A 14,044-nucleotide genomic window follows, 5' to 3' on the forward strand; every position below is an offset into this window, starting at 1 on the left:
CTTCAAAAGATGACTTGCTGGTTGTGACTTCCAAGGGAGGAACAAATCCTGATCTCTGGTTCAGATGCAATGGGACACCAAGGCTTCTTGGATGGTTTGCCCTGCTCATGCCAGGGGAGGAGGAAAGCCTTAGAAACTGGACAAATTGCAGAAGCACAGCGCTCATTCCCAGTAAGCCATGATAAGCAGTCTGGCTTATTGTTCTGGAAAGCCAGTGTGGCAGTGTGGTTAGGAGGACCTGGGAGACCAGGTTCAAATCCCCCAAGGTCACTGCCTCTCAACCTAACCTACCACACAGGGTTGTTGTGGGGATTAAACGAGGAGAGGGATGAAGCATGTACCATCCCCTTGAGATCCTTGGAGGAAAGGTTGCGGATCGGTGGAGTAAATGCTTTGCACGCAAATTATCCCCACTTCAGTCCCAGGCATCTCCAAGCAGGAGAAACCTCTTTTCTGAAACTCTGGAGAACTGTTGCCACACATTGTAGACATTGCTGAGTTAGGTCTGGCTTAGCATAAGGCAGCTTCCTATGTCTGAATGCAGCAACTGAGTTTTCTCTCTCTCTCTCTCTCTCTCTCTCTCAACACACCTTTTGTAATAATGTTGTCTTGCCCCTTTCTGAAACCATCAAAAACAGTTCCACAGCCCATTCCATGATTCATTCATTCAACCAATCTGTATATTAGTCATCCGACAACAAGTGTTCTCAAGGCGACATGGCGCACGAAAACAGATTTTTTAAAAGATCACGGTCCCATTAGAACAATGATTGATAAAGCAACTCTAAAAACAAAGCAAGCACTTCAAAGCTGAGATCTATAGAGTGACAGACAACATGTTTGCCTTGAGCCAAGTGTAATCAGGAGCAGAAAACCTATCAAAATAATAATTCTCAGCCTTTCCATTGTCGCTCTTCTTTTCTACTCCATGGCCCCATTAGCAGGTCAGATATGACAGACTATGCAGACACACCAAGGACTCAGCTATAAAGCTGCAAATAAAACATTTTAATAGTGTTGTAAAGAGCATTGTACAAATGTGACACTAGATGGCGATGGTGAGCTATGGCAAATTCAATATATTTATCAAAACATTTTTTTAAAAAAGCATTTTTATGTTTTTTATATGTGTCTAGATTCCACTCAAGAAGCTCCTTGGGCATCAATATTTTCTATGGCTATCTGCAAAGTCATGCTTTGTGGGGAAGGGGGTCCCTTGCAACACTGGGTTTTAGATGGCAACCTCTTTCACTGTGTACAGCTGTTGTCCCTGTGGCGATCACACAGGGTCCCCAGACGTTTCACCATCTTTTGATCCCTGTGCCACCACTTTATTTCTCAGTGCCACCACCCAGGCCCTACCTGGTACAATACTAAGTCCAGTCAGGGTTAAATTGGAACATAAACTTTTGTTTATTTATTGCAGTTTGACAAGTGTGTGATTTCATAAACGATTTCGGTCAATTACAATCATGGGGTGCCTATCCAGACCTATAACTTCCACTACCTGCTCTCACTCACTAAACCACCTCTCAGATATTTACTTGTCTTCCTAGCCCCTAACTATTCCTAACTCAGCTTATTTCACTACACTAACTCAGCCTACCCACAAACTCTATCCCAATTCACTCCCACTCCAACCAACCACCCAACTCCCAACGAACTCCTCCCTTCACCCCTCCCAGAGGGGGTTTTATAGTCCCTCTGACTCCACCCCCTGGGTTCTGATTGGGTAACCTGTTTAACTATTTCACCTCCAGCACTCTCATATGTTAACGTCACAGTCCCCCTGCCCCCAAGATAGCACTTTTCACAGGACTCCAGGAAACACCCCAGAGGCTGTGTCCTGCAGCTACATGGGGCAGCAAAAAATGCTGCTGGCCAACCATTCTGATATGTTCACTCTTACTTTCACCAGCTTGTGTCTCAACCATTTAGCACTAGCACCAACATTCCAGGTGAGACTGCTGCAGTGCGTTGTACCTGGAGCTGCCTTTGAAGACCCCGTGATTACTTCACTTAGTACAAAATGTAGCAGATGGGTAGCCAAGGCTCAAATGGTACAAGATACCATATGCATGGTGAATACCTGACTGGTAGTCTGGGGCTCGTATCTCACAGTTATCACCGTAAGTTCCAGCTTTGCAGATACACAGGCATTCGGTCCCAGATAAAACAGGGTGACCATTGTTGGGGCATGGGGCACATCGGCATGGATCGTATTTCTCCATATATTCTGAAAAAGCCTTCCTGAGATTCCTGCGTTTGGTCACAGCACATGGGAAGTTCTTCACCAAATCCAAAATGGGGGTCACCTAAGAAGGAATTACACAGAGTTTCTCAAATGTTGTCATGGTGAAATCCCCTAGGTCTTGTTTGGCCCTTCTCTATACAACCAAGAAAAAACAAATGTTTCTCTTGTGTTTTCTGCTTTTTCTGTACAAGGGCAGTTGAATTACAGAATCATGTCACTGGAAGAGGTGTCTAGTCCTATTGCCTGTTCAGAGAAGACCAGCCAGATGCCCCAACATAGATTAAATGAAATGGGAAGAATCAGGACTTGCACAGACAAGGAACAATTTTACATAAATCAGCACATATGCAAATGGAAAAAATAATAATCCTCACTTCTTCTTTTCCGTCTAGGAGAGGTGAGTATCTTACCATCACAGTAAGACCCGTTTTCCTTGTATCTACTCTTTATTTTGCTTTCTATCTCTGTTATGTACTGAGTTGAATAGGATCCAAACTGCAGCAGTCTGATTGGTCCTAGAACAATAGGATCCAAAATGCAGCAATCTGATTGGTCCTAGAACAATAGGATTCAGAATGCAGCAGTCTGATTGGTCCTAGAGCAATGCAGCAGTATGATTGGTTGGCAGGAACCACCCAATCCTGCTCCAGATAGAAGTGAATCCACAACCTGATTGGCTTACAGTAGAATTCCGGAATTAGCCAATCATGTGCAGCCCATTGTGTAAATAATGTATATAAAGCAGATACTGTGAGGGGACATTCATTCATTCCTCCTCACCACTATGAGCTGAATAAAGAGCATGAAATCACTTTGCGACTCTGAGTATATTTCAATCTCTTACCTCAAAGTCAACCACCACTGGGTTTTCCTTGGTTGATTCCATCCAGTCGGTAAAGATAGTTTGTCCCGGGAAAGACCCTTTTTTCTCCCAGCCTAGCGCTGCAGCATACTGTGCCCTTCCACCCTTGACCAAGGAAATAGACCGTTCAGATGACTTCAGCATGGAACCTAAGATGGATATGAAATCAGCAAATGCAACACACACACACACACAGAGAGAGAGAGAGAGAGAGAGAGAGAGAGAGAGAGTGTAAGGTGATGAGGGAGGGTCATGAACTACAAGTTACAGCTGCCAACTGGGGGTGCCAACTAAAGGTGCCTTACTTCCTATACCCTTCTTGGTCTGGGCTTTGAACCAGTCAGTTAGAGGAGGATCCATAATGGAAGAGTGGCCTCTCAGCTACAGTACTGACTTGAGTGATGTCAGCTGACCCGACAGCCAAAAAGTGATCAGCTGACTCCGCAAACCATTGGAGGGGGACCAATACCTATTCCACCCTCCCTCCCTCCCTTTCTGTCTCATCTGAGCAACTTGTTCCAATGGCTAGTAAATGTCCTATCTCCCACTGGATCCAGAACTCGAACTTAGATTACGTTTTCATCCAGAAACTTTGATGTTAATTGTTAGTGTTTTGAATTTTATTGTATTACTTTCTTCCTTAGTGGGTCATGCAAACCACTATTCTGAATAATGCTTTTCATAGGGTAAAGGGGCACTGGGGGCGATATTATAGAACCAAGTGTGGGAGGCAGCCTGCAAAAGTTTAGATACTGGTCAGACTTGGCCAGTGGTAACCATTGTGGTGTCTTTCGGACTACACTTCCCAACAATTGTGACCATTTGGTCATGCTGCCCAAGGTTGAATTTCAACAGCTCCTAGAGGGCACCACATTGACTACCGTTGGACTAGTGTCTTGGGAATCTTGAATGCAGAATATGGGGAGCTCTAGATGCGGGTGGCGCTGTGGGTTAAACCACAGAGCCTAGGACTTGCTGATCAGAAGTTCGGCGGTTCGAACCCCCGTGATGGGGTGAGCTCCCATTGCTTGGTCCCTGCTCCTGCCAACCTAGCAGTTTGAAAGCACGTCAAAGTGCTCCGGCGGGAAGGTAAACGGCATTTCCGTGTGCTGCTCTGGTTTGCCAGAAGTGGCTTAGTCATGCTGGCCACATGACCCGGAAGCTGTACGCCGGCTCCCTCGGCCAGTAAAGTGAGATGAGCACCGCAACCCCAGAGTCGGCCACGACTGGATCTAATGGTCAGGGGTCCCTTTACCTTTAGGGTAGGATAGCTACCTTCATAGCTCTCGGTCATTTTACTCCTGACGCAATCGTAATGAATATCTGTTTTCTTAATGAAGAAAATATAGGTTCTTGTCGTTTCTGTTCGCACACAGCGTTCCATTTGTTCCTGGGTTAAGCCTAGACACCATTCAACAGCAAAAATAGCAAATGACATTTCACAAAGGAGAACTGAGCATCCACGATATCAAGCACAATGGCATCTGATCCTTGAAAGTGGTGGTTGTCAGGCTGCGGCCAGCAGCTCACACTCAAACCACAAGGCACGTTTGAAATATTCTTCCACTATGAGAATGTCACGTTTTTCTTTCTTTCCCTTTTTCAAGAGGAAGATCCAGTATCTCATGGCTGTGCAGGAAATTTAGCTTTCCCGTTGTTCTAATTTAGATTCCCTGCTAAAGCTAAGAGGGTTTGGAAGAAACAGCTCTATCACTTTAACCCATTTCTTGCCAAAAAAAGCATTTCCTTTATATCCATTTTTCTCTCCCCCTCCCACATGGAAGCAGTATTTTACCCTTTTCCAATACACGTTGAAAATCACCCCATCCCATTTCACCCCATGTTTGAGGCTGGGGCAAACAGGACTCACCACTTCCTACAAAATGTTATTTGGATTTCACTAGTGTGATGGGACGATGAGCTGCTTGTGTGTAAAATCCTAGTCCCTCAGAGTTTGGTCAAGTTTGCAAACCTCTGTCTGTAACGGAGCCCCTTAAACATGGCTCCGTCAGTCGCTGGCAGATTCCGACAGTGGTTGCTTTCGGAATCGCTTCCAACATAAAAGCTCCTTAACGGAAACACGTCTTCTGGACTCTCTGCGTGACAGTTTCCGGCGAGGAGTGGGTGTCCCTACAGGAGGTCCTGAAACCTCCCCACTGTTTTCGCTGGAAGTGTCTCTGAGCCATCCCTCCAGCTCCCTTTCCCTCAGCTCAGCTCCTCTCCCCCTACTGGTTCCCTCTTCAGCTGCTGAGTCTCTCCCAACCTGTGTGAGCCCTTTCACTTCCCTTCCTTCCGATGGCAGTTCCCTGACATCCACCTCCCCTCCAGGGCCCCCTTCATCCCCTCTCGCCCCCTCCTCTACGGGCGGTGAGGAGGCAAAACCCCGGAATGAACTTCCTTCATCTTCCGATGTCCCGAACACTTCTCTCCACCTGTTGCGGTTCCTGGTCTCGAAGTACTCCTCCTCCTCAGAGTCCATCTCCCCTTCCCCTTCCGATTCCGAGAATCCTTCCAACTCCTCCTCCTCATCGGTGGTCCCAAAGTATTCCCTCCGGAACCTCTCCACAGGCTGAGGTTTCCTTGGGAACCTTTGATGGAACGTTTCTATCAATACCTCGTCATTGATATCTTCTGCCATTACCCAAGTGTTTTCTGACTCCGGTTCTCCTTCCCACGCTACCAAATACTCCACCTGATCCCCCTTCCATCTGGCGTCGAGGATTTCTGCCACATGGCTGCTGCATTCTCTTTCTTCTATGACCGGTCCCCGAGTGGCCATCCCTTCTCGTCCCCCCTCATACGGTGACAGTAACGACCTGTGAAATACTGGGTGCAGTTTCATGTGGTTGGGTAACCGGAGCCTGAAAGCCACTGGGTTGACCTGTTGAATGACCTCAAAGGGACCCAATCTCCTGGGTCTTAATTTCTTACAACCTCCTTTGAACGGCAACCCTTGGGTTGACAGCCACACCCTATCTCCCACCCTTATGGTTTCACCTTCCCTTCGGTTCTTGTCTGCCTGCCTCTTGTATTCTTCCTTCGCCCTTTCTAAGTTGAGTTGGAGCTGACGATGGATTGCTTCCATTTCTTCTACAAAATGCTCGGCTGCCGGGACACCCCATCTCTCCCCTTCTCCCCCTGGGAAAGCCCTGGGATGACACCCATAATTAGCCAAGAAGGGGCTCATCCCTGTGGACACATTCTCGGCATTGTTGTAGGCAAATTCCGCCAGCGCCAACTTTTCTACCCAGTCATTCTCTCTGTCATTGACATAACACCTCAGGTATTGCTGGAGGACCCCGTTTGCTCTTTCCGCCTGCCCGTTGGTTTCAGGGTGCCGGGCAGTCGAAAAGTTGACCTCCACCTGCAGTAAGCTCATGAGCTTCCTCCAGAACCTGGAAGTAAATTGTTTTCCTCGGTCTGAGACCACCCTCAATGGCATCCCGTGCAACCTAAAAATGTGTTCTACAAATAACTTCGCTGTCTCTTCCGCCGTGACTGCATGCGAGCAGGCTACAAAGTGGCACATCTTTGTTAGTAGGTCTACCACCACCATGATGGCTGTTTTCCCCTTGGACTTCGGCAGATCAGTCATAAAATCTATCGACACTGCCTCCCAAGGTCGTTCTGGGGTTGGTAAGGGTTCTAATAGCCCCGCCGGTGCCCGCCTCTCCCCTTTGGCTCGCTGGCATTGCTCACACCCTCTTACATACTCCCGTACATCTTCCCTCACCTTAGGCCACCAAAATTCCCTGGTGACCAACCACATGGTTTTGTGTTGTCCAAAATGCCCCGCCGTGGGGCTGTCGTGCAACTGCTTGAGTACCCTCCCCCTTAAGTCTCCTTCAGGGATATACAGTGCCCCTTTGTAATACAAAGCTCCATTTCTTTCCTCAAAACCCCCTGGTTCCTCTCCCTCACCCCTAAGACCTCTGAGCTTATTCTGGGCGTATTCATCATTCTCTGTTTCCTCTACCAGTTCTCTTTGTCCCACCAATGCCGCCCCACACACCCAGCGGTCCTCTGGAATGACATGTCTCTCTTCGGGTGCTCCCTCCCCCTCCAAATATTCAGGTTTGCGTGAGAGAGCGTCCGCCCTAATGTTCTCTGGGCCTGGCACGTAACAAATCTCAAAGTTAAATTTGGAGAACTCCTGGGCCCATCTCACTTGCCGTTGGTTGAGCACTCGTGCCGTCCTCCAATACTCTAGGTTCTTGTGGTCAGTGCACACTTGCACCTTATGTTGTGCGCCAATTAGCAGGTGCCTCCATCTCCGGAACGCCTCATGAATGGCTAGTAGTTCTCGGTCATACACCGTGTAGTTCCTCTCGGATTTGTTCAGCTTTCGCGAAAAAAAGGCACACGGTCTCCACTCTGACTCCTCCTTCCCTGGCTGCAGAAGCACCGCCCCAATAGCTCTGTCTGATGCGTCAGTTTCCACTCTCATCGGTTTTTGTAAATCCACATGCAGGAGTTGTTGTTCCGAGGCGAAGGCCCTTTTTAGTTCCTCAAATGCTCGCTCCGCCTCCTCAGTCCAAACGAACTTCTTCTTACTGCTGAGACAGTCCGTAATGGGCGCCGTCAGGTGGGCAAAGTTTCGGATGAACTTACGATAGAAGTTCCCAAATCCTAGGAACCTCTGCACATCCTTCCTTGTTTTGGGTGTTTTCCATTCCAGCACCGCCTGGACCTTGCCGGGATCCATGGCCAATCCCTTGTCTGACAGGCGATACCCCAGGAATTCCACCTCCTTGGTATGAAACTGACACTTCTCCAGTTTCACCCACAGCTGGTTGGCTTGCAGCCTGCTCAACACTTCTCTGACGTCTCTCACATGCTGCTCCTCATTCTCAGAATACACCAACACGTCGTCTAAGAAGGCCACACAATTCTTGTAAAGCAAAGGCCCCAGGACATGGTTCATAAACGATTGAAAGCACGCGGAGCCTCCTTGTAGGCCGAAGGGCATAACTAAATATTCAAATGCCCCCAAAGGGGTGAACATGGTGGTTTTCCATTCATCCCCCTTCCTTATTCGTATCAGGTTGTACGCCCCCCTTAGGTCCAGTTTAGTAAAAATCTTTCCCTTCCTGACCCTTGTCAAAATGTCGTCAATCCTGGGCATAGGGAAAGCCACTGGTTCTGACACTGCATTTAAGGCCCTGAAGTCACACACAAGCCTCGGCTTGTTCGTGTTTTTTTTATCCACAAAAAACACTGGGCTGCCCCCCACCGCCCTGGACTCTCTGATGAACCCTCTCTTCAGGTTCTTGTCAATGAACTCTCTTAGCTCCTGCATCTCTCTGTCTGACATGGCGTGCAGCTTGCCTACAGGGAGCTGTGCCCCAGGGAGTAAATTGATTTGACAGTCAAAGGGTCTATGCGGGGGTAGTTGGTCAGCTTCCCTTTCGCTGAAGACGTCGCGGAGATCTGCGTATTGTCGTGGTACCTTCACGTTCTCCGTTACTTCAGTCCCTGCTAGGGTGGCTTGGGCCCCTGCCAAACCCTTTCCCTCTTTGCAGTGTTCTAAGCAATGTGCTGAACCAAAAGAAACCACTCTCTGATGCCAGCCCACCAGCGGATCATGTAACGCTAGCCAGCTCATCCCCAATATAATGGGAGCTCCTCCCAAGGTGGCCACATTAAACGCTATCAGTTCGGTGTGCCTTGCCACCTTCATTATCATTGGGACGGTCTGCAAGCTGACTTCTCCTCCCAACAGCTCCCTGCCATCGATCGTGGTCACCTGCAGGGGGTTGCTTAAAGGGATCGTCTGTATCTGGTGTTCAGCTGCAAACTCTTTGCTCATGAAATTGCAGGAGCTGCCTGAGTCCAACAGCGCCTTTATCTTTAGAGGGTGTCCGTTTGGCAGCTCTAGCGCCACTTCTATCACTAGGGCGGGTTTAGGAGGTTCTGGCGTGGGCACTTTCACTGCTCTTTGGCCTGGCTGCTGTGCCCCGACGGTGGCAGCCAGGCGTTGGCTTTTACTTGCTTCGGTATTTCTTCCTCTCTTCCCTCCACAGCTCCTACCATCCCTTGCCATTCCTTCCTCTGGGGGCAGACTCTGGCAAAGTGACCTGGCTGTTGGCAGAGATAGCATTTCCGGGCGCCTTTTCCCTCTTTCTTTCCCCCCTCACTGGGCTTTGAAACTGCGCGCGCGCGCGCTGTTCCGATTTCCATCGGCTCTGCCGGCGGGAAAGTTGGCTCTGGAATGTCTGGAATGCGGAACTCCTTCCAACGTTCCCCCTTCCCTTCCCGCCTCTCCAATGCTCTCGCCTCCTGGCGCGCTCCTATGGTCAGCGCTGATTTGGTCAGCTGGTCCATAGACTCCGCCCTGGGCGCCCGGGAAAGTTCGTCTTTCACAGCCGAAGAAAGCCCTTCTTCAAAGAGCATTTGAATGGGTTCCGCCGATAGATCCCACCCCAATTTATGGATCAACATGGTGAACTCAGTCCAGTACTCACGGACAGATCGGCTCCCCTGTTTGCAAGCCATTAACTGTCTGCGGACCACTCCCTGTTCAATATCGCTGGAAAACATCAGATCCATGGCGCGAAAGAACTTCATCGTGTCCTTTAGGACGTCACTATTCGCTGCCATCAGGGCTCTAACCCAGTCTCTCGCCCCCTTTTCAAGATGCCCAATCACGAAAGCCACTCGTGATTCCTCGTCAGGGAATTCATCAAACTGCAGATTGAGGGCATATTGCATCTCTGTCCGAAAGCCATGATAGTCTTTGGGCTCCCCCCCAAACTTCTGCACCAATCCTGGTACCTTTCTGACGCGCTGGGTGTCTTTCCCCTTTTTGTCTGCATCCTGAGCCCTCCTCTCCTCAAGCCTCGCCTTCTGCAGCGCTAGCTGGACCTCCAACACCCGGTACCTTTCTTCCAGGCTTGGACCCGCTCCAGCTCCTGCTTCTCCGGTTCCGGCTGGGTTGCTCATGATGCCTTCTCCTGCACAAGCTGCTCACGAAGACTGTCGGAATGCTGTGATGGGACGATGAGCTGCTTGTGTGTAAAATCCTAGTCCCTCAGAGTTTGGTCAAGTTTGCAAACCTCTGTCTGTAACGGAGCCCCTTAAACATGGCTCCGTCAGTCGCTGGCAGATTCCGACAGTGGTTGCTTTCGGAATCGCTTCCAACATAAAAGCTCCTTAACGGAAACACGTCTTCTGGACTCTCTGCGTGACAGTTTCCGGCGAGGAGTGGGTGTCCCTACAGGAGGTCCTGAAACCTCCCCACTGTTTTCGCTGGAAGTGTCTCTGAGCCATCCCTCCAGCTCCCTTTCCCTCAGCTCAGCTCCTCTCCCCCTACTGGTTCCCTCTTCAGCTGCTGAGTCTCTCCCAACCTGTGTGAGCCCTTTCACTTCCCTTCCTTCCGATGGCAGTTCCCTGACAACTAGTCTGGAAGCAGAGTTGCTATCTCACTTCCAGCTTAAAGCAGTCTTAAAGTCTGATTCTTTTATTCTTGATTCCAAGCAAACTCCACAAACCCAGGGTAGAGAAATGTTCCCAGACTCATGTTTCCCCATTCCATTCTCTGTTCCTTGAAAAAGTACCAATTATTGTCTCACGATGTAGATAGGCATACCTGAATTTTTTGTCTGCTCTTCACTGTACTGGTAAAGAAGGTCGTATTTGCCTCCCATTGAGCCAGATTTGTAGTAATGAGTCCCAAAGTCATCAAATATCCGGCTGTAAAGGGCATAGTTGTATTCCAGAGGCAGGCTGTTGAGGGCCTGTAAAAACACTCCAGAGAGGTGCAAGCCCGACTGCTTCACTGTGAAATTCGACACAGCAATCACTTTATGGACCCTAATGAAGTTGGAATTCTTGGAAATGGAAAAAGATTGATCATGATGAGAATTATTATGTCGTCTCTTCCCCAACCCTCTGCCCTGGCCTTAAAAACAACAACCCTATTTATCCTCCCTGGCCTATACAATGAACAACTTGGTCGAGGGTGGGAAATTGGTGGTCCTCTAGATGTTTGCTGGACCCCAACTCCCAACAGCTATGCTGTCTGGGGATGATGAGAATTGTAGTCCAAAACCTCTGGAGGGCACCAGGTTGGCAAAGGCTGTCTAGCACAGAGCTTCCATTTATCTGTGAAATCGTCATACACCATATATGCTCACCAGACTGCTTTGATCTGCAGAACTGGAACTGTTATAGGTGCCACATAATAGTCATTCCACACTTGCAAGAAATCAGCTTTTACATGTGGCAGTCCCTCCCTGCCACATAAAGCAGGCAACTTTACACTTTTAGGTAAAAGCATTTTTGTTTAAGCAAACCTATGCAGATATGTTAAGTATTTGCATGTGTTTAAATCTGTGTTTATTTTATCACTGATTTCAATTATTATTTGACCGTTTTAAATACCTGTTTTTAACTGTCTTTACCAATAATTTTATTGTTTTACTCTTTTCATAACCCACACTGAGAGGTTTTTTTTAAAACAATCGAGCAGTGTATACCTTTTATTTAAAAAGCAAACAGACAGACAATGAATAAACAGGAAGCAGCCTACACAAAGGGCTACACATTCTCACCATTTTGTGGGATGCTTTGATGGCTTCGTGGAAGGAACTCGATGCCGTAGTTTCTGTGTTTGACGTTGACCCCCATAAATACGGGATTCCCCAATTATCTTTCCCGTGTCCCCTGAAATACTGCATATTGCTAGAAGAACATACCAAGGGTGTTAAATCTGTATAATAATTTGTTTTCAGGTCATCTTCTCGATGCTTCACCTGTCAAGAGAGATCCACAGATTCATGTTTGGGTTGGAGAAGAACAATGGAAATAAAAGCCTCTGGCGTACAGCCAAGTGAAATAAATGTGTTGCTTTGCCAAATTGCTTTAAATATAAACTATGTGATAAGTTACTTTTAAAACGCCATTGTTTACAAAAGAAAAGAAAATGAACATGGATTTCAAAGAAAAACAATATTATGAATTGGTACTGTTCAGAATTTTATACCATTCATACAGAATTTGACTTCACCCCTGGAGGCTTACTGTCTCACAAGACAGACAGATGCCAACAACAAGAAGTCTACAGAATTTTGGACAATTTTATATACAAGTGCTGGTATAGCACAGAGGCGAAGAGATTGAAGGCTCGCTGGCCACCTTAGTTGCTAGTCCTACAGAAGGCCTTGCCAAGCCACCTGAAAGTGGACAGACTCAAGGTTTGCAGGCACACGAAATGTGCTCCTTTTGTCTTCACTCTTCAGAAGGACGCAGCTCCCGCCATAGAAAGAAAAATCCAGGACTTCTCCTCGGCTCTCTCCTGCCAGAATATGGTATCTAGAACGACAGGTGGATTAAGCAAAATTGTGATTAAGCAAATAAAGATTAGATTACCTTTAAATGATAGAAAGCCTTTGTTGCTGTCTTGCACCTAATTTGAACCAAATCACCAAATTTGTTACACGTCATCTAAAAAAGTACCACAAAAACAAACACCTCAGCACTCCAGGGTGGCCTCACCTTCATGGATGCTCTGGTGGGGCCCTTGCTTAAAGTTTGATTACCCTAATTCATAATTTTTTATGTAAATATACAGCATATCCCACAAGTGTCCCAGAAAAACAGAGACATCCCGTTTTTTATCGCAAGAGAACGGCAGCCATTTTGGTTGCTGGGATCTTGTGCAATTTTGCGCTGTCTTTTCAGGGCCGCAATCTTGTGTGGCAAGCCAAAATAGACATTTTGGTGCACGGTGCAAAATTGTGCAAGATCACGGCATCCAAAATGCTCTCACAATAAACAATACAGTATAAGCACTTGTGGCATTTGTACAGAGCCCCCGGTCATCTCACGGACTATTGACCCGTACACCACTAATCCGTTGCCACCAACCAGGTCTTCCCCGGTAAATCACTTAGTCTCAGTCAGGTTCTTAAGTTAACAAAGAAGAGTGTAGTTTATTGCAGACACAAATGAACTTTAACTGCATTCAAAACGTTGTTACTCTTTACCTTCTTAGTCTTATTTTTATCCTGTCTCTAACTCTTCTATCTCCCCTCACACAAGAACCAACTGCACTAACTGTCTCTCTGTTTCCAACTGTCTGCCAGCTGCTTTCCCAACCAACCAACCAACCAATCAACTAAAACCAACCAACCCAAACCTTGGGCTAAGCCCTTTTATAAACAGGCAGGCTCCGCCTCTGGCTTTTCTATTGGTCTACCTATTAACTCTTTCTCTCCCCCTGTACAGACATTTTCAAACAAACGGCAAACACCACAGCACTGCTCCCCCCGTAGCATCACATTCACCTAAATTGCCCCTATGAAGCCCAAGTGAAAGCAATATACCCCAGGCCCATGAGTTGCACACTGGGTATGGTCTTGACTGTTGAGCGGCAGGTGTTCTTTATCCTCCCACAGTGCCTTTCATCTGAATTGTCTCCACAGTCATTGTCTCCATTGCATCTCAGTTGTCTGGCAACACAGCGACCTGTTTCGGAGAAAGAACAGCAGGCATGACGACTTTCAGGTACGAGTAAGCCTCCCTCACGGCACAACTCAAGTTGTGCTAGCTAGGATTAATTGAACAGCCCAGCAGTGTATTTAATGACTACTTCAACAGATCATAACCATATGTGGGAGAGAGGTTGTTTTTCGTTCTTATTTTCATTATGTATTTTGTGCTTTTAAATATTGTATTTTTATGTTGTGAACCACCCTGAGATCCACAAATGAAGGGCGATATACAGATTTAATAAATAATAAAATACTAACAACAAGAAGAAATGTGCTGGTTTAAGAACCCGCAAAAGAGCACTCAAAATTGACAGGCCCTGAAGTAAAACAGCATCATAGAATCCCTGTTCCAACCATATATATAGGTGTGGTTTTTTTAATTGGAAAAGGGTTGCTTTTGTTTGTTTTATTTGTTTTGAGGGCGCTAAATATGTT

The 14,044-nt window shown here is 47.3% G+C and overlaps 1 protein-coding gene across 1 annotated transcript in view; it reads right to left on the bottom strand.

Moving 5' to 3' along the window:
• LOC308457999 (complement component C6-like) overlaps positions 1–14,044 on the bottom strand; it is a 31,799-nt gene that overhangs the window by 11,902 nt on the left and 5,853 nt on the right. Inside the window, exons 5-11 of the mRNA XM_080972448.1 lie at positions 13,442–13,583; positions 12,290–12,428; positions 11,669–11,869; positions 10,705–10,945; positions 4,392–4,517; positions 3,099–3,265; positions 2,090–2,315 (exon numbers count right to left, since the gene is read on the bottom strand). Coding sequence (XP_080828574.1) covers positions 2,090–2,315; positions 3,099–3,265; positions 4,392–4,517; positions 10,705–10,945; positions 11,669–11,869; positions 12,290–12,428; positions 13,442–13,583 — 1,242 coding nt within the window. The remainder of the gene's footprint in view (positions 1–2,089; positions 2,316–3,098; positions 3,266–4,391; positions 4,518–10,704; positions 10,946–11,668; positions 11,870–12,289; positions 12,429–13,441; positions 13,584–14,044) is intronic.

The sequence above is a fragment of the Podarcis pityusensis genome (genome assembly GCF_964106645.2).
Source record: "Podarcis pityusensis genome assembly, chromosome: 11".
In the NCBI taxonomy this organism is placed as follows: Eukaryota; Metazoa; Chordata; class Lepidosauria; order Squamata; family Lacertidae; genus Podarcis; species Podarcis pityusensis.